The sequence below is a fragment of the Pantherophis guttatus genome, chromosome 4 (genome assembly GCF_059756535.1).
Source record: "Pantherophis guttatus breed Tessera chromosome 4, ASM5975653v1, whole genome shotgun sequence".
NCBI classification, from domain to species: domain Eukaryota; kingdom Metazoa; phylum Chordata; class Lepidosauria; order Squamata; family Colubridae; genus Pantherophis; species Pantherophis guttatus.
In genome coordinates this window covers 33,943,021-33,964,539 of record NC_142066.1, presented here as the reverse complement: position 1 = coordinate 33,964,539, position 21,519 = coordinate 33,943,021, and the positions used below count along the sequence as shown (strand labels likewise).

At 36.4% G+C, this 21,519-nt stretch overlaps 1 protein-coding gene and 1 long non-coding RNA gene across 2 annotated transcripts; both read right to left on the bottom strand.

Moving 5' to 3' along the window:
- Positions 1–506: 506 nt before the first annotated feature.
- LOC117657107 (vomeronasal type-2 receptor 26-like) lies at positions 507–10,998 on the bottom strand. The gene is made up of 5 exons (XM_060693688.2): positions 10,708–10,998; positions 7,943–8,812; positions 6,562–6,789; positions 4,602–4,728; positions 507–1,506 (listed from the first exon to the last, which is right to left on the bottom strand). The coding sequence occupies exons 1-5, from the start codon at positions 10,996–10,998 to the stop codon at positions 605–607; spliced, it is 2,418 nt and encodes an 805-aa protein (XP_060549671.2). The 3' UTR covers positions 507–604.
- A 5,645-nt stretch (positions 10,999–16,643) lies between these two features.
- Positions 16,644–21,189, bottom strand: LOC148113976 (uncharacterized). Its single transcript, XR_015734321.1, has 3 exons — positions 20,917–21,189; positions 17,991–18,222; positions 16,644–16,754 (listed from the first exon to the last, which is right to left on the bottom strand). It is a non-coding gene; the product is annotated as an uncharacterized LOC148113976 (long non-coding RNA).
- Positions 21,190–21,519: the final 330 nt, after the last annotated feature.

Sequence of the window (21,519 nt, the reverse complement as noted above, 5' to 3'; positions counted from 1 at the left end):
TTCTTTTCAATATCATTTGTAGAGTCCATCCTGACAGTACTATGCACATACACAGTCTCTTTTCCCTTTCTTCAAAGAAGAGCCTTGGTAGTACAGTGGTCTAAAGCACCTTGTTATTAAGACCAGCTGCCTGCAATTACTGCAGGTTCGAATCTCGCAAGGCTCAAGGTTGACTCAGCCTTCCATCCTTTGTAAGGTAGATAAATTGAGGACCCAGTTGTGGGGGCAATAAGCTGACTTTGTATAAATATACAAAAAGGATGAAGGCTATTGCTTAGCACATTGTAAGCCGCCCTGAGTCTCCGGAGAAGGGCAGCATATAAATCAAATTTAAAAAAAAAAAGAAAAGAAAAAGCTCAATTTGTACCTTTAGTGTTAAAGCTTTCTAAGCTAAGGTGCATGTTCAACTCATTTTTGAAATTCAGTTAGATGATAGATATTTTTTCACAAAAAGTAAACCTAACTAATTCATTTAAATGTCAAAAAAATGTTTCGTTCAGCCATGCATAATATTTATCTCAAAAGGAAAAGAGAAAAAGTTATACATAGGAAACAAGGGAAGAAAAACATCCAGAGAACCAGACTGTAAATTATTACCAAAACACTATTTCTTTCTTTTTCTTAACTGTTTCCTACTGTTCAACTCAGGCCTCCACAAAATAATGAAACACTTAGGGAGGAAAATGCACCCTAGCAGTCCAGCACTGGAGGCTAAGATAGAGAAGACCTCCACAGCTACCATATATTTTCCTTTAGTGCTCAGGTAAGTTGGAACAAAGGATAACCAAACACTGCAGAAAACCAACATACTGAATGTGATAAACTTGGCTTCATTAAAAGTATCTGGTAACTTCCTGGCAAAAAAGGCCACCGTGAAACTCACCATAGCCAAAAAGCCCAGATAGCTCAGCACAGAATAAAACATAGTCTTAGAACCTTGATTACATTCCAGAACAATTTGATCCTCCATTGAGTGCATGTCAATATCTGGGAAAGGAGGAGTGGTTGACAGCCATATAATACATATGCTTGATTGAATAAGAGAACAGAAAAGAACAATTGAATTGGCAAGTCTTTTCCCCACCCATTTTTTCAAAACAGAATCTGGCTTTGTGGCCAAGAAAGCTAGAATAACTATGATGGTTTTTGCCAGCACACAAGAAACAGCCACTGAGAAGATTATACTAAAAGTGGCTTGGCAGAGGAGACACAAGACTTTCCCAGGTCGGACAATAAAAAGCAAGGCTGATAGAAAGCAGAGCAGGAGGGAAATTAGGAGAGCATAGGTGAGGTCCCGGTTGTTGGCTATGACAATGGGAGTGTTGTGGTGCTTTAAAAATATTCCAAGCATGAAAGCTGTGATCAGAGCAAAGAAAACAACAAACAATCCTAAGCAAAGTCCCAAAGGTTCTTCAAAAGACAGAAAGCTTATAGTTTTTGGAATGCAGAAATCCTGGGTCTTGCTTGGATAGTTTTCATCTGAACATTTGTAGCAATCATTCATATCTGGGGGGAAAATGAAAATTCGCTTTCTGATATAAAACTTGCAAACAAATCACAAGGATTGCAGATTACATAATCAACATCTGTCATCTTCCCTGCTGGATTCCTACAAGCAAAGTCAATGGGAAAGCTGGCAGGAGTTTGCAATTGGTGACCATGTGACATTCTCACTTAACAATCCACAGTGATTTGCTTAACAATGGCAACAAGGAGTGCTACAATTTCCATTGCTAAGTGGCATAATTGCATGACAGTATGTTTATGACCTCATTGCTAGCAGCAGAAATACTAATCCCAATCACTGTTGTTATGAAAGACTATTTCTATATTTTCCTTTCCTTCCATGCATACCTCTATATCTATATCTGCAGACAAAAAAGGAATAAAATGATATGCATATTTATGTATGCATGCAGAAATAGATATGGAAGAGAGAGAGCGAGAAGGATGGAGGGAGGGAGGGAGAGAAATCCTTTTTATTACCTTTCTAGTTTTTATTTTTATTATTTTTTATATGTATGTTGTGTATATAATTAGCTAAATATGATTTAGTAAATTAACTAAAAATTAATTTAGTACTTATGACATGTAATTCTAATTAATTGAACTATTTTTAATCAGGACTGCACAAACTGTGCAATACTTCATAAATACAGTAAATAAAAACTTTGGCAGTTTAAAACAATTGCCTATTTTTTAGAAAAAATACTCCAGAAAGTTACAAAAACAATATAAGAGATGATTATGTTGCTGATGATGATATCAGATGATGAAGAAGAAGAACCATTTAGTTAACTGCTTCAAGATCATATAGATTAGCTATAAATAGCAGTATGACAAGTAGAAACAATGGTGCTTTGGAAGATCTGCAAGAAATATTATTTGCCTGCAAGCAAGAACTGGTGGGACCATAAAATAAACAAAGGATTAAAAAATGAAGACGCTAAACTGTACTGGTACTTTAAATTCAAATGAAATTTGAAAAACAGACACCTGCTACATAACACACCAGATTTAACAATTGTTGGTATGAAAGACAAAATGCCTGGACAGTGGACATGGCAGGATCTGCAGATACAGAATAGAAGAGAAAAAACTGGAGAAAATTAAAAAAAAAATACAAAAACCTGCAGATAAATATATTGTGACATATGATTGTGGCAAAAGAAAGGAAAGGTAGTGCCAATATTAATAGGTGCTTTAGATGAAATCCCAAGACAAGTAGAGCACTGACAAAATTACTAGAAGTCAAGTGCAAAAGGCAGTTTTACTTTGGAACAGGTTAACCAAATACTAGATTTGGAAGGGACTTTGGAGGTCTTTTAGTCCAACTCCCTACTCAGGAAGGAAACCCTATACCAAGTAAGGCAAATGGTCTTCTTAAAAAAATTCCACTGTTGGAGCATTCACAACTTCTGGAGGCAAGTTGTTCCACTAATTAATTGTTCCAAATGTCAGGAAATGTCTCCTTAGTTCTAGGTTGGATCTTTCTTTGAATATTTTCCATCCATTGCTTCTTGTCCTGCCTTCAGGTGCTTTGGAGAATAGGTTGATTCCTTCTTCTTTGTGACAACCCCTTAGATATTGGAACATTGCTGTCATGTCACCCCTATTCCTTGTTTTCATTAAACTAGACATACTGAATTCCAGCAACCGTTCTTTATATGTTTTAGCCTCCAGTCCCCTAATCATCTTTGTTGCTCTTCTCTGCACTCTTTCTAGAGTATAGACATCTTTTTTACATTTTGGCGACCAAAAGTAGATGCAATATTCCAAGTGTGGTCATACCAAGGTGTTATAAAGTGGCATTAATACATGGTGCTTTTAACATCATCAAACAATATCTACCTATTGCAGCTTATTGGGAAAGAAACGGTAGATAGATAAAAATGCCAAATCAATACAAATATCTGGCTGACAATGCAATGAACCATAATACAGGTAGTCCTCAATTTATAATAGTTTGTTTAGTTACCATTCAAAGTTAGAACGGCACTGAAAAATGTGACTTATGACTGCTTTCACACTTATGACCATTGCAGCATCCCCATGGTCATGTAATCAAAATTCAGACTCTTGGCAACTGACTCATATTTATGATGGTTGCAGTGTCACAAGGTCATGTGATCACTTTTTGCAATTATCTGACAGTAAAGCAATGGAGTGGTGGAATGCTGCCAGTTTAACAACCAGTTCAGTGAGTGTGCGCTTCACATGTGCACGCATCTAAGGCACTTACGGGCAGCACTGAAAATGGAGTGCTTAACCAGAATGTTTCTAATTTAACAACTGCAGCAAGAAAGGCTGTAAAATGGGACAAAACTCACTTCACAATTGTCTTCAGTTCACCTAGCAACAGAAAATTTTGGCTCAATTGTGGTAGTACATCGAGGTACATAGTATGTAATAACATCAATGATACCTTAAATCAACCTTCAATCAATTCAGACTAGAAATGAATCCAATGATGCGCCTACAATCTTCAACAGCTCAATCTGTGGACCTGCATGGACTTGTTCAATATGATTTTCAGGTGCAATGCCTTACGCCTGCATTTTCCTAATGGTTGGGTGAAATTCATTTTTAAGAATGAGCTTGATATTTCTCAGGAATCACTACTTAACTATTTATTTCAGATAAATGTAAATAATATCATTGTACTCTGTTTAACAATATTTTTCTTTTCCTCTCATCTTACAACTTCCAATATGGTAACAAAATGTCTCCTGAGACTGAGGAGTGCATGAGGAGTGCAATCTCCTGCATGAGATTTGAGTGCTACATATGGCTCTTATACCTAAGGTTCTGCATTGCTTTTCTAGATAAGACATGGCTGTCATTTGTCAAACCTGCTTCAGGTGGTATGGATGATACAGTTAGGTTGGTTGCTTAAACTTTTAATATTAGGATGTGGTAAGTCAGCTGTGATTGTAAAGCACTGTCATCATAGGTAACTCTTGAATCCTCAGTCAAGAACATCTCAATGAATAGAAGCAACAAAGACATTATTCCCAAAGAATCCAATCCAAACCAGAAACAACACCCCATTTTATGTTGTATCATACACGACTGATAAAAAGTTGTATTAAGATGCTTACCCTTCTTGCTTGAAATCTTCCCTTGAAGACATGGAATGCAATCAAAGCAACAAAATGGCTGCCCCTCCCTCATTTTCTTCCTCGAACCTGGAATACAGCTCTGACTGCACAGAGAGATGGGTTGTGCCTAATTTTCCCACAACAAACAAACAAACAAACAAATTCAACAGATAAAACCTTAACCCTGGAAACTATCCTCTTAGAAATTTCTCATGAGTAAATGCTCCCAAAGTTGCAAAAAGAAATGCAGGGAAAGATCTTGTGTATTTCCAACTTCTTGTAAATGAAACACATAGAAAAAAATGCACAGAAACACTGCACTGCACTGAGAAACTGGTTGTGACTAATATAATTACATTTTATTGAAAGTCACCCAGATTTGCTGTTTCATGGATATGTGCAGCATATCAATTTAATAAATAAATCTCCTTTTCAAATATTTCCATCAGATTAGGAGTCCAATATTACATAAATAACAAATATTATTCATTTTATTTATGTATTTATTATTAATCAAATTTATTCACCACCTGTTCACTGTATGTGACTCTGGATGGTTTAAAATGAAAGAGACCATAAAGGCCATATTAAAAAAAATGCAGAGTTAAAAAAATGGCAAGAGAGTCCTAAAGTTACCAGCCACACTCAGGGCTGTGATTCACTGAGTTCAGTCCTAGGTACTGGCAGATGTTTCTCTCTCCTAGGGTGCAAAGAAAAAATATCTGCTGCAAACCCTGCATGGTGTCAGGAAGGGCATCTGGCCAGTAAATGCTCAGCTCTATCCAGTCACCTTCACTTTACCGCAAATTAAGGAATTACAGGACATAAAAAAGAAGGGTTTTTTTTATTATATAGTCTAATGAGCAATAGAAGTTTAGAAGAAAAGTAATGACAAAGATAATATAAACTGTACATTTCTTCCTAAATAAACATAAAGTAACTTTTTTGTATTTTAATATAATGTATTTAAGTCATTACCAGCTTTAATGCATTGCAAAGGACTAAGTCTGCTTAAAATATTTTTTTTCTACAAACTAAATTTCTCAGTACAACCAATTTGACAAAACCAAGATAAGTATGTTTAAAATGACAGAAATCTTAATAGAATAAAATGTGTATTTGCCCTAGTCCAGGGGTCATCAACCTTTCAGACCTCAGGGACCTCTAAATTCATAATTTTAAATCCCACGGACCACTAATGTCATCTGCCTAATGACCAGCTAGGTGGGCATGGCTAGTTGGTCATGTGACTGGGTGGGTATGGACAACTCATTGCCTCCCCTCCCAGGCTCCTTAGGGCCCCAATAGGAAGCAGTTGTTGGAGCTAAGCAGCCACCATAAGAAAGAGTTGGCAAAACAGCTGACTCAGTTCAAATTGGATCTGACCCAGAAGGAGGCTCAGCAGAAGCATCTCACTGAGGACTACGAGCAAAGGAAAGACCTGCGGGAGTGCAAGGCCAGGTACCGGCACCTGGAGGCTCAGCGGGCTGAGATGGTCAGCCAGTTCTAGCCATTATGCAATCCCACTCGAACAAGGTCCTCCGGCTCTTCGCCATCAGTGGCGTTCCCCTCCAGCCTTCACCAAAGCCTCGCACCAAGAGGCTGAAACAGACCACATGTCGGAGTTTCTGCTCCCCTCCGACCCACACAAAAAGACCTCAAAGGGAGAGACTCTCTGCAGCAATACAAGTGTTCATTGCACATATTTGACAAACCACCAAAATTTTCTCGTGGACCACTAGTGGCCCATGGACTAACAGTTGGTGACTGCTGCTCTAGTCTCCTGTAACCATTTCAATTCAATCAGTAGCATTAAAAAAGTACAAAAGTTGGTTGAAATTCATTTGTTATACATCACCAAGTGATGTATCACCTACATTAAGCTAAAGCAATATTTGACTTTAATGTACATGGGATTTCTTCTGAGAAATGTGTCTTTTCAAATAACAAAAAATTATACCTGATTAAACCAACTATGCCATGTTATAGTATTTTCATTGATGGTGAACACTTTGTCTGGAGGGGCCTGGGGGTCCATCCTTCCAACTTTCACACGTTGAAAGGACTGATTGGAAGAAGCGATCCAGTTAATGACATCAAACCCAGCTACCAATTCTCCATCCTGGTTAAAAGTGACAGTTTCCCCAGCACTATTATTGAAGGAGATGGTCCTAACAAACTGGTGGAGCTGGATTGAACAGGAAAAGACAAAAATAAAAGATAAGGTTAACAAGAGTGGATAGATCATGCATAATAACTTGCCAAAACACCCATAATTTGATTTTTCTTTTCAGAAATTCCAATTATACTGATACTGTCATACTGAACTCTAAAAATCTAGACTTCAATCATCTTCTTTTAATGACTCTATAATCCCTTGAGGGGTGGAGTCTGGGCAACTGAATGGAGCTGAGTGTTTACCAGCCCTTCCTGTTGCCAATGCGGAGGATTTTTTTTCAGCAGAAATGTCCTCAGAGAAAGGAATATCTGCCTCTACCTAGGATCGAACTCACAGCCTCCTGATTGTGAAGTGAGAGCTCCACCTCTAGGCCACTGCACCATTCCTAAATCCAGACTTGAATACACTCTTTAAACTCTAGTTGGAGATGTTATCAAATACACACGTCAAGTTAAATAATTTCCTTTCCACCTAGTAATTTTCTCACCAGTTTCCTAGTTCTTGTATGTCACCTTCACAGTTTAAGAAGGATTTCAACAGTGAGCACAGGGATAAACTATACAAATCAGCAATGATTTTGGTAAATGAATTCATATATTTATTGTTCAAGACAAATGACATTGGAAATAAGCTTCACCCACAAATGATTGCTAATATTTCTTGTTGTAAAGGGATAGATTGGTGTCGCTCATTTACCGATGGTACTTTTATTGGACAATGACCGAAATAAAACGCTGTTCTACCAAATATATATTCCATGTTAGACTATATTTGCCTTGTACATTTAAACTAGACACATAGCCATTCTACCTTTTGACTTTTTCACCAGCTTCTTTGTTTAGTGCTGGAACTTTACAGCAGTAGAAGAGTTTCAGTGCTGAGCACAGGGATAACACTATACAACATTGTAAAATGTAAAGTGAATTCATATATTTATAACATAGTACAAATGACATTGAAAATGTGATTTCCTTCTCAAATCTGCTGGAAGTGTCTATCTCTTTCTACTCTTCAAAATAAAAATAGATGAGTCTTGGGACATACAGTAGAAGAAGCTATGCTTACTACGATTAAACTGGTTCAGGTCCAAAATAGATTGCAATGAGAAAACTCTTTCAACTTGATTGAATGGGGAAATAACTTAACTTATTTCACAAATTACCTTCCACAAGTCATGAACATTAAGTTTTACTTCTTTAGCCATTCTTTTTCCTTTATATTTGAGTCCTCTAGTCATCTTAGAAGACATTTCATTTAAAGCATGGGCCACTACATAAACAGCATTGTAGACATTGTAGCTTTGACCAGTCATTTGCATTTCAAAGAAAGTTGCAGGAAGACTCTTTAGGTCCTCTTTCCCTGTGCAAATTTTTCCTTTCACTTCATCTAGATGTTGATTTTGAAACACACAACCAAAGGCCTGTTGCCAAAAGTCCATGATAAAGCCATCTGTGTTGTGGCTTCTTGGGTTTTGATTTTTAAGAAACAGCTCAAAATCTGGTAGATCATTGGAGTGTACTACAAAGAACAAAGCTCCATTGGAAAATTCTGCATCCCAATCCTTTTGAAAAACAAATGAAGTGAGTTCCACCTGTGCTGTTAGTATCCACACCTTACCTTTTGGATTCTCAGTAACATGTTCTAGTTCAGATAGATATGGGAACCATCTAAAAATAGCCATAGAATAAGAATCTCCATTGACAACTAATACATTGGCTTCACTGAGCATGATTTTATCATGTATTCTTGCTCCCTTTACCATATTTTCTCTTCCATCAATATCAAAAGATGGTTTAGGAATTTTTTCTATAAAAGAAAAACAAATACTATTCCGGGAGAACAGAGGAACAACTGTTCGTATAAATCTTTCTCCATCATCATTATCCATAGTAATGATACCGATCCACAACCATCTGAAATGCAGAAGCAAAGAGAGAATCCCTACATATTGTATTGATTCTCTGGGCACCATCTGATAGAAAGGCAGCCCTGGGGTTTTATTATCCATCACTGGAGGAGAGCCATATATGATCTATAGAGAGATATGGAGGTAAAGGAGAAGAGTCCAATGATGATGACATGAAACATTGTCCAAACATCATTGTTAAAAAGTTTTTGTATTTTTAAACATTGCTATTTGAACATGATATTTAACTGTGTTAACTCTTAACACAGAGTTTGTTAAAAAAATCATATTCATTATCTTTCATTTTGTTCAAAGTGAATGGTTCAGTTTCCGTCCAACTTTTCCATATCATCATCTTTTTCCCAATTTTTAGTGTTCCCCATAAAGTCAATTTAGCATGGAAAAAAAGATTGAATATTTTTTATTAGACACTATATTGCATATGTTTCTATCGAATTGATTCCAGAGACTGTGGGGTTTTAGTTTATTTAGATCCTAATGCTGTCCATCCAACCAAATGTGTGTGTGTGTGTGTGTGTGTGTATGTGTGTGTGTGTGTGTGTGTGTGTGTTCCAAAATTTACCAAATCAGAAAATTAACACTGTTGCCTTCCTATATTTCTTAGTTGACTATAGGTAAACTTAATGATATAGCTCCAGTTTTGGAAAACTAAATCATCCCTCATGAATTAGAAATTACTAATTAGTAACTGTATTTTCTTGAAGATATTCGCAGAATTGGAGAACCCATAAAAATGTATAAAAGAATTTATTTCTGCGAAAATATTTTTCAGATATATATAAATTGGAATTCATTTTACATTATAAATTAATCTGGGAATAATATTCATATTGTGAGTATTAACCTTTCCCCAACATTGCAGCAATTCAACATTTAAAAAAAAAAGTGTGCTCCATTTCACTTCAATGGATGGTGGATCTGATTACATTTGTCACCTATAAGCAGATTGTAGTTGTAGTTAATATTTGTATGGATAAACTCATTTATACAAAATTCAGCAGATTAAAAAAGTATAATAATTATAGTTAGTTAAATCTATTATAAATATAGATGTACTTTAATAATTAATTAGATAACCATACTTATAATTGTAACTCATTATTGATAAAATGTTATATTTTACTTTTCTTTTTCTTTTTCTTTTGGTGTATTTCCATTTTTAAGCCACTTTCTGGTTATATTTTTCTTTTCTTTGACAAGGTATCTATTTTTATGTTTTGCTTTGCTCCATTTTTGGTCATTATTTTAAAAGCAACAAAAATGCATTAAAATGTAACATTCTTGGTGATAGTATAAATTGAGAATTATTTTCCCTTTACCTTATGTACTAGTAAGTACACTAATGTACTACTGGTGGGGGATTAATTTAACAGGTAAGGATTTTGGCAAGAGACATAATTGGAATTACAGTATTTCTCTATAGTGTTCCTTTCATTAATTTATCTATTCAACCAGAATAATTCACAGACTTGAAATTCATAACTCTATCTTAATCCATTTTATCTTTCTATGATATACATGTAATCCAGTTATTATTATTATGGTTCATTGCATAGTCAGCCAAATGTACATACTGGGTTTGGCATTTTTGTTTATCTATAAAGTCCTTTCCAAGGACCTGGGATAAGCAGATCTGGATGTTTGATAGTATTACAGGATATTGTCACAGGATGGAAGCTGTTCTGAGTAATTTTTTTACCTTTTGCAATTGACTGATGGTGAATTTGTCAATGTCAATGGTTATTATTATCATTCCTTTTCTACATTCTGCATCCATGTCATTAAGAATTCAATGACATAAGCTACAAACATCAGTATGGCATAGAATTAGTGTGCTATTTTTCTTCCTTTTTTTCAAATTGCTTCAACAATGGATGCTTTTCAGCATATATATCTTACTATTAAAAAAGACATCACTGGATATCTCTGCATATAGCTTTTGTCTCAGGTCCAATATTGCACAGCTGTTTTACACATAAACAGAAAGAAATATGTCTTACCTGTGGAATTTTGTAGATATCCAAGACAGTTGCTACATAAAGGGAGACATCAGGATCCAGTCCTCCAATGACTGCCATCAGATTATTCTGGGTGCCACATTTAAAATTGGGGACAAAGTTCTCCAATGAGGATAGGAGTTGTATCACAGCATGATAACTCCACTTTGCATTGAAATAACTGTCAAAGATGTGGAAGCCCATAGTGAAATTGGATAAAATCTGATGGTTTTCATTAATTTCCTTTGTTGCAAATGTCAAGGCTGTAATATGCTGATAATTCTTAGGCACCATACTATAAAGGAAGTTTTATTTTAGTACAGTGTTTCAAAGAAATTGTGTGTATTTCTATTCTAACCTACTGTGAAAAAAAAATTATTGGGCAGATGATTAACTTCATCAAACTATTCAATTTTTATAAAAACTAAAGAAAGCATAATAATAGAATCCTGCAAATATGAATGTTATAAATTGCTATAAAACATACCTACTATTTACGAAAGAGGAGGGACTAGCCATTTCATAGCTTAACTGTGGGAAAAAGGAAAAACCTCAAAAGATATCATATCACCTTCCAGATATAACATCCTTTGTCATATACAATACCCAAATGCTTCCACACTTTTTCCTACCGGTATCACAATAAATTTCACCCCATGTAAAAATGAAGAAATACAATTTCTCTTCCGCCAGCCTATTTTTTTTTTATTTGATTAACTTTCTCCATTACGCAAGACATAGGTTAAGTTTGTAGCTGCTAAAAAATGTCTTGGAATTTGAGAAATAAAAGAATGCCAATTTCATACATAATTTCATCCAACATTGTTAGAGGAGGCTCTACATTAAATGTTATTTTATCATCAATTATGTACGCTTGAGATGTAATGAAGCCAACAATAATATCTCCCAATTGATGGTATACATGAACTGGAGAATGTGGCTCCTTCTCTTTGCAGATCTTAGCATCAGTCACATTCAGTATTTGAGCAAGCAGTATTTGCAGCTGTGGAGCTAGCAACCCATACATATTAAAGAAAAGGATTGTGTGTCCTTATTTCTTTGGAAATAATGTCTGTGATTATCATAGCTTGATTTCTACCCTTTGTTCCAAGAATATCACCATGTTTTTTCTAAAATTGACATGGTTCCTTGATATATGTAGAGATTTCAAGAAATATTGTCAACTAAGGCTGTAATTAAAGAGAGGTAGGCCATGTTGGGAATTCCCATTGAGGTGAAGTTGAAAACATGCCTTGCTTTACAGGATCAACATGTTTATTGGACTATAATGTTTTCACTGCTTGTACAATAAGAAACCCTTCAGACTGTAATTATTTCAAACATGAAGTAGGAATAAGCTATGTGAACTAAATCTAGGATAAAATAATTTTTCTACAAGATTAGTAACAAAAGATTAATAACAAAAAAGAGTTGACATACTAATGGCTTTAACCATACTTCATATCACATTATTAAAGGGATCAGTGAGGCAGAATATAGGCAATATGAGAGTGAGCTACAGCCAAGATAGTCAAGCAACTATATCTCTGTTTTTTGGAAAGGTATGATGAGATTTGGGTGGCATGTCCATGTATGTTAAGACAAGATTAAAGTTAATGTAGATTTTAGAAATCCTTTTATTAGACATGCCATCCAGGGAATTTGGAATAAATATACACTTAGAATTTGTCCAAAAATATATCTATGGCTATCCCAACAAGAAGCATATTATGTAAAAGAAATAACAATTAAACACAAATAGCTAAGATATGATGAGTTGCTAAAACACTCAAAAGGTGCATTTAAAATAAAAACAAGAAAAGATTTGGTATCAGAAGAATGGAAATATCAATGGTTTACATAAAGATTTAAATTTGAAAAAATAATTAATGGTATGAACATGATTTGAAATTGAGTTGCCTATTACCAATGAATAACTTATTGCTAAATTTAATATATTTCTGATGAGGCTGGAAACAGAGTATGAACAAGTTGAAGACTGCATGTGGCCTTGCTCCACAGATTGCCACATGCGAGATACTATTACTTAAATTGGGAACCATGGGATGTCAGTTAGGACTGTTGTTATTATACAAGCTTCCCTGCTACATAGCAACCTCCCTGCCTGCGCTTGATGTTGTAGTTGGGCTATCAGTGGAATACCCCAGACTTATGATACTAGGGGATCTTAACATGCCATCCCTAGCTGTGGAGTCAGAAGCAAGACAATAGTTTATGGCTACTATGGCAGCCATGGACCTGATCCAAGTCATTCAGGATATAACTTATAGTGGTGGTAATATATCTGATCTTGTTTTTCTGTTGGAGCAATGGCATAGTGTACTGGATTTGGAGGAGATTTTGATTTCTGCCCTGCCATGCACAGATTACTCATTAGTGAGCCTCAGTTTCTTGGCTGCTTCACCACAATGCAGATCCCTATTTGGATCTTTCTCCCTTCACTTTGGTAAATTTCTAGGTTTTTTTAATATACAACATTAAGAAAAAAAAGATCATTTATATTCTGGTTATTATTTAATATATATTTGAATATAGCAACCATGTTAGGTATTGGATATATGAGAGACCACAAGAGATTATAGAATCAGCATGTTGCCATGGGCCTGTGGAGACTGGCAAAGGTTCTTGACATTATCAGTGCTGGGATCACACTTGGGGTCACACTAGTGATGTAATAGTCCTCCAGATAACATAGAAGTAGTGGCGGTTAGGTACTCTGTCATGTTTGGTGCTGTACCTTGTGTCAGTCTCATTTGGGCTGCTGGTTGTAGTATGGGTATGGGTAAATATTTAGTAGTTTCTTAGTGCAGTACCTTAAGAGGGATAGAGCCAACACAAATAGTACTAGAAAAGTCTGGAATTTGAGTTCCCAGATTGATGGCTATGGAAATCTGTTATAATTGTGGTCCTTGGGAAGTGATGAAAGCATTGGTGGGTCTTGGCAGCTCAATTCATCTGTCTGATGTCAATCATCTGTACATTAAAAACATAGCTTATTGTTTGGCTAAGGGTTTCTGAGAAGTGGTCACATTGGTTGATGATCTCTGGAGGGCTTGGGACAGAGGTTGCTCCTCTGTCCTGGTCCTATTAGATCTCTCAGCGGCTTTTGATACCATCGACCATGGTATCATGCTGCACCGGTTGGAAGAGTTAGGGGTGGGGGGCCCTGTGTTGCAGTGGTTCTCCTTTCTCTCTGACCGGTTGCAGTCTGTGTTGGCAGGGGGGCAAGGGTCGACCCCGAGGTGCCTCATATGTGGGGTGCCACAAGGGTCGGTCCTCTCACCCCTTCTGTTCAACATTTATGTAAAGCCGCTGGGCGAGATCATCCGTAGTTTCGGGGTGAAGTACCATCAGTACGCTGATGATACTCAGCTGTACATCTCCACCCCAGACCACCCCAATGATGCCCTTGAAGTGATGTCCCGGTGCCTGGAGGCCGTGCGGGGAGAAAGAGACTCAGGCTCAACCCATCCAAGACCGAGTGGCTGTGGTTTCCGACGTCCTGATATAGTCAGTTGGTGCCATCACTGACTACTGGGGGCAAATCGCTGGCCCCCATGGAGAGGGCTCGCAACTTGAGTGTCCTCCTGGATTCACGGCTGTCTTTAGAAGAACACTTGACAGCCATGACCGGGAGGATTTTTCATCAGGTTCACCTGATTCGCCAGTTGCATCCCTTTCTGGATCGGGACTCCTTACGCACGGTCACTCATACCCTCGTCACTTCCCGTCTGGACTACTGCAATGCTCTCTACATGGGGCTCCCCTTGAGGTGAACCCAGAGGCTCCAACTGACGCAGAGTTCAGCCGCGCAGGTGGTTATGGGAGCGACATGGCGTACCCATGTAACACCTCTCCTGCATGAGTTGCACTGGCTCCCAGTGGTCTTCCGTGTGCGCTTCAAGGTCTTGGTTACCACCTTTAGAGTGCTCCATGGCTTAGGACCTGGTTACTTATGGGACCGCCTGCTGCCACCAGTAGCCTCCCACCGGCCGGTTCGCTCTCATAGATAGGGGCTCCTCTGGGTGCCGTCGGCCAAACAATGTCGACTGGCGGCCCCTAGGGGGAGAGCCTTCTCTGTGGGGGCACCTACTATCTGGAATGAGCTCCCCCCGGAGATATGGAGGATCCCGGATCTACGCACCTTCCGCCGTGCTCTCAAGACCTTTTTATTCCATCAGGCTGGCCTAGCCTAACTGTTTCCCTTTTTTCCCTTTTTAAAATGTAAATTTTAATTCATTTTTAATTTATTGGGGTGTTTTAAATTTGTCTTCAGCCAAATTGTTTAATTCGATTTTATTCAGTTTTAAATTTTGTATTTATGTTTTTTATCCTGTGGCTGTTCACCACCCTGAGTCCTTCGGCAGTAGGGTGGTATACAAATCAAATAAAACAAACAAACAATAAAACAAACAAAACAAGTGGCATGCATCCCTGAATTCAGACCCACTAGATAATTTTTCAATATGGAAAATTTATAACTGCAGAGGGCCCTGGTGGAAGCATATTATCTAGATTTCATGTAATCAGTTTAGAGGCCCAGGTAAAGAAACTTTTGACTGCTTTTGTGAATGAGCTCTGGTGAACATGGGATGGGATTGGTTCATCCATCCTAATTTTCTTACCTATCCAATTTAGGTATACTTCACAGCATGATGTTCTGTGTTTCTCCTCCTTTCATTGGGAGCTAGGGCAGGACATTACATTTCAACAGTAGATGATATTCAACTATACATCTCTACTTAGGCAACCAAGTAATGTGTTGATGTTCTTTCTTATACCTGGAGATCTGATGGTTTAGAAGAATAAGAACAGTTTCAACTCAACTGTAGCAAGACCAAATGTCTTTGGATTTCATGCCCCACCAAATACAGAGGGAGGAAAGATAGATGGGTGGGTGGGTGGGTGGGTGGATGGATGGATGGATGGGAGGCAGGGAGGGAAAGAATGAAGGAAAGAAGGAAGGCAGGGAGGGAGGGAGGGAGGGAGGGAGGGAGGAAGGAAGGAAGGAAGGAAGGAAGGAAGGAAGGAAGGAAGGAAGGAAGGAAGACATGAAGCACTGAAAAGAAGTTAAAGAAAAGTATACAGATAAGTACACTGCAAAAGATAACTAAAAACCCATGGTTTTTTTTTCATTTCCTTTGGTATATCAGCTGTTTCTTATTGTTCAGCTCAGGTCTCCACAAAACACTTGGGGAGAAAAATGCATCCTAGCAGTCCAGCACTGGAGGTTAAGATAGAGAAAATCTACACAGCTACCATATATTTTCCTTTAGTGCTCAGGTAAGTTGGAACAAAGGATAACCAAACACTGCAAAAAACCAACAAACAGAATGTGTTGGTTTCATTGGCTTCATTAAAAGTATCTGGTAACTTCCTGGCAAAAAAGGCCACCGTGAAACTCACCATAGCCAAAAAGCCCAGATAGCTCAGCACAGAATAAAACATAGTCTTAGAACCTTGATTACATTCCAGAACAATTTGATCCTCCATTGAGTGCATGTCAATATCTGGGAAAGGAAGAGTGGTTGATAGCCATATAATACATATAACTAATTGAGTAAGAAAACAGGAAAGAACAATGGAATTGGCAAGTTTTTTTCCTACCCATTTTCTCAATATAGATCCTGGCTTGGTGGCCAAGAAAGCCAGAACAACTATGATAGTTTTTGCCAGTACACAAGAAACAACCACTGAGAAGATTATACTAAAAGTGGTTTGGCAGAGGAGACACAAGACTTTCCCAGGTTAGTCAATAAAAAGCAAGGCTGATAGAAAGCAGAGCAGGAGGGAAATTAGGAGAACATAGTTGAGGTCCCGGTTGTTGGCTATGACAATGGAAGTGTTGTGGTGCTTCAAAAATATTCCAAACACAGAGACTGTGATCAGAGCAAAAGAAACAGCAAAGAACTCTAAACAAAGTCCCAAAGGTTCTTTATAAGAAAGGAAGGTTACAGTTTTGGGTATGCAGAAATCCTGGGTCTTGCTTGGATAATTTTCATTTGCACATTTATTGCAGTCATTCATATCTGGAGAAAAAAAAATGAAACATATTTAAAGAAGCTTATTTAAAGCTTCTACAATACTATAATTCTAACATGTTTATTCTTTTATTATGTCAGCTATGTCCATTATAAAGCAATTCTAGGCAGTTTACAGATGTAAAGAGACAAATAAAAAATAATTTAAAAATCCAGGACTAAGAGAGGGATAACATAGGGATGAAGTCTTGCTTAAACTTTCAACATCAGGTTATGGTAAATTGGCCATGAGAGGAAAGCACTGTTATTATAGGGGCCACTTGACAACTGAACAAACAATATCTCAGTGAATTGAAGGAACCCAAATGTTATTCAAAATAGCCTACCAAACCAGAAACAAACATCTAATCCTACACTGTATCATACAGTGATGATTAAAAGGATGTTTAACCCATCTTGCTTGAAATGGAACATGGACATGGAAGACAATAATAGCAACAAAATTGCTGCCCCTCCCTCATTTTCTTCCTGGAACCTGGACTGCAACTCTGACTTCACAAAGAGACAGGTTGTGCCTAATCCAGCAACAAAAATCAAGAATATTCATCAGAATAATTAAACCTTAAAATGAAATTCAGCCTCTTGGAAATTCCTCATGAATATATAGTCCCACAGTTACAAACAGAAATGGAGGGAAAGGTCCTGTGTATTTCTTAATCCTTGTAGATTAAATTGAAGGGAAAATAAGGGAAGGCTATCTCTTTCAAATATTCCCATTATAATATACCTCCAGGACTAAGAGAACAATCTATATTGAATCTTGTTTAATATATCTTCTTTATTTTAATGATATATATAACCATGTTGTTGAGATTTAAGGAGCAGTAATTGTAAGAAGAGTTGTATGCATGATGTAAATAAAACAAAAACTTATGTACTTATTGTTAGTTGCATTTCATGTTAAAGAAGCATACTAAAGTACTAAACTTCTTATTGCAAGAAAGTAATTCTGAAATTTTAATAAAATTGAAATTGAAAGGAATCTTATAAAATGCAAGTTAATTTTATTGTGGTCTCCTGCAACAAAATTAATTCAATTAAATCAGCAGTGTACAGAAGTGTGTATAGCTTCATTTGCTCAGCAACATGCAGATCTACTTTATAATCTAAGGTAGTATTTAACATCAAAACATCATTGTTTAATGACCTTCACTTGGAGTGGTACTAGTGAAATATGACTTTGTTCTGAGAGTTGTGCCTTTCCAAATATTGAAGAAGTTGTACCTGGTTAAACCAACTATGCCATGTGATAGCACCCTCATTGATGGTGAACACTTTGTCTGGAGGGGCCTGGAGTCCACCCTTCCAACTTTCACATGCTGAAAGGACTGGTTGGAGGAAACAATCCAATTGATCACATCAAACCCAGCTATCAACTTTCCATCCTGGTTAAAAGTGATGGTTTCCCCTGCACTATTATTGAAGGAAATAGTCCTTAGAAACTGGTGAAGCTGGACTGAAAATGAATATGCAAAAATAAAGAAAAAGATAAGGTCAATAAGAGTGGATAGATACAATCACGCATAACTACTTGCAAAAATGTAATTTGATTTTTTTGCCCAGAAATTACAATTATACTGGAACAATCACACTGAAGGCCAAAGTCAATTCAAACTTCAATATACTTTTTAAAATTCTAGTGGAGATTTCTATCAAATTTATAGGTCATGTTAAGTCATATTTATATTGTACTTTTAAAATAAGCATTTCCAACAGCAATCCAGAAGGAGTTGAGCTTCTATAGCTTCTGCAGTGATGCCATCTTAACCTTAGAGTTACATAGATTAAGGCAGATCAATACTAAGGCAAAGGTTCTTAGATTTAGAATGTCAAACAGAATTTATTATATTTCTCACAATATAATTGTATATAACTAAATATTAGTGTTTAAACCAGCTTCATATTTACTATATATGATATCATAGTCTTCTAAATTAGGAGAGTTTTATCCCCACAACTTTCTCGGAAGAAAAATATAGGAAAACCCACTGAATCCCAATACTGCCCCTGTGATATGGATGCCATTGAATCCAAAGCTCATGTTCTTCTGTATTGCCAGTTCCATTGTTACATTCACTAGATGTTGATTACACCATTAAAATTTCCAGGGCAGTCTTATAGCTTTTAGCTTATAATGTGTTATTTTTAAAATAATAGATATAAAATTATTTAATTTTGCTGCATTATATATAAACTTCACCCACAAATGATTGCTAATAGTTCTTGCAGTAGAAGGATAGATTGGTGTTGTTTATTTACTGATTGTACTTTTATGGCCAATGACTGAAATAAAGTTCTGTTCTATCAAATATATATTCTATGTTAAACTATATTTGCCTTGTACATATACACTAATAGACACATATCCATTCTACCTTTTGACTTTTTCACCAGCTTCTTTGTTTAGTGCTGGAACTTTACAGCAGTAGAAGAGTTTCAGCGCTGAGCACAGGGATAACATTATACAACATTGTAAAATTAAAATGAATTCATATATTTATAATATAGTACAAATGACATTGGAAATGTAATTTCCTTCTCAAATCTGCTGGAAGTGTCTATCTCTTTCTAATCTAACATATATCACAAACATAAATGGGTCTTGGGACATGAAGTAGAACCATTATACTGGTTCAGGTCCATAATAGATTGCAATTGGAAAACTCTTTCAAGCTGGTTTAATTTAGCTGGTATTCAGAATAAAGATCTTTGTAGTTGGAAGAAGAAGAGGAAAAGGAAGGCTTTTACTATATTCTTTAAAACTGAATGTTAAAGAAGGAAATTATTCAAAGTAAACTTATTTCAAAAATTACCTTCCACAAGTCATGAACTTTAACTTTTACTTCATTAGCAGTTCTTTTTCAATTATATGTGAGTCCTGCAGTTGAAAACATGTGATTTAAAGCATGGGCCACTACATAAACAGCATTGTAGACATTGTAGCTGTGACCACTCTTTTGCATTTCAAAGAAAGTTGCAGGAAGGCTCTTCAGGTCCTCTTTCCCTGTGCAATTTTTCCTTTCACTTCATCTTGATGTTGATTTCGAAACACACAACCAAAGGCCTATTGCCAAAGGTCCATGATAAAGCCATCTGTGTTGTGGCTTCTTGGGTTTTGATTTTTAAGAAACAGCTCAAAATCTGGTAGAGCATTGGAGTGTACTACAAAGAACAAAGGTCCATTGGAAAATTCTGCATCCCAATGAAGATAGGAGTTGTATCACAGCATGATAACTCCACTTTGCATTGAAATAACTGTCTTTGATGTGGAAGCCCATAGTGAAATTGGATAAAATCTGATGGTTTTCATTAATTTCCTTTACTGCAATGTCAAGGCTGTAATATGCTGGTAATTCTTAGGCATCATACTATAAAGGAACTTTTATTTTAGTACAGTGTTTCAAAGAAATTGTGTGTATTTCTATTCTAACCTACTGTGAAAAAAAAAATACTGGGCAAATGACAAGTTTAGGGTGTTTTTAAAGAAAATATACTAAGAGAACTAATAATACAACTGCTATAAATTGCTATTAAAAAATTTCACTATTTAAAAAAGAGGTAGGCTTAGCAATTTCACAGTTCTAATTTCATGGAAAAAAGGGAAAAGAAAAAACCTTAAATAATATCATAACAAGATCTATATAATCTAATCTTTTGCTAATCTTCTTCATATACAAAACCCAAGGACTACAGTGCTTTTTCCCATGACAAATTTCACCCCATCTGAAGAAATAGGAGATTCAATTTCTCTTTCACCAATCTATTTCTTTTTGTTGATGTTTTGCATTACTCAAGACATAGGTTAAGTTTGTAGCTCATTAAAAATGTTTTGGAATTTAGGAAATAAAAGTAGAATGCCAATTTCATACACAATTTCATCCAACATTGTTAGCGGAGGTTCTATATTAAAGGCTTTTTTATCATCAAGTATGAACTCCTGAGATGTAATGAAACCAACAATGATATCTTCTGGTTGATGATACACATGGAATGGAGAATGTGGCTCCTTATCCTTGCAGATCTTAGTGTTAGTCACACTCAATATTTGGGAAAGCAGCATTTGCAGCAGTCGAGCTAGCAATCCATACATATTAAAGTAAAGGACTGAGTATCTTGATTTCTCTGGAAACAATGTATGTAATTTCCATACCTTGATTTCTCCCTTTTGTTACAAGAATAAATATCACAATGGATTTTCTAAAGCTTCATGGTTCCTAGAATCTGTAGGGATTTCAAGAAGAAACACTGTCAACCAAGGCTGTAATTAAAGGAGAAAGAGAATAAAAATAAAGTAATGTACTTAAGAAATCGGATTGTTTCCTCCAAATCCCTGTTTTTAACTCTCCATTAATTTCCCTTACTTCAGGCTGCCATTATTTCAGGCTGGTAGGCTTTGTCTCAAATTTTTACTTCTCTAAATCTGTTTATTCCTTTCACTTTGTTTTAGGTTGGTAGGAATACATAAAATGCTGAGAGTACGGGAGAGAGTACGAGAGTATGGGCACAAAAATTTTGCTATTGTGTATATTGTTTATATTATTCTAGCATACAAAATTTCTTTAAGATTAAAAGTTGAAAAAGAAGAATGAAGGAGAGATTAAAATCCAGAACCAGGAAATCTTAAATTTAATTCTCTAATTCCAGAAAAAAAAAAATTCCACCACAAGATTGGGATCCCATGAGCTTTATGTTCCCAGTGATGGTTTGAGGACCACATAAAAATAAAAACACGCATAATACAAATCAGGGGTGG

Bases quoted from the DNA above. Each gene is read 5' to 3' on its own strand.
- LOC117657107 (XM_060693688.2), bottom strand. From the start codon at position 10,998: ATGGTGCCTAAGAATTATCAGCATATTACAGCCTTGACATTTGCAACA. The intron at 8,813-10,707 runs GTAAGACATATT...ATCTCTCTATAG, and splicing joins ATATCTACAAAATTCCACAG to ATCATATATGGCTCTCCTCC. The intron at 6,790-7,942 runs GTAATTTGTGAA...TGTTCAATCCAG, and splicing joins ATGTTCATGACTTGTGGAAG to CTCCACCAGTTTGTTAGGAC.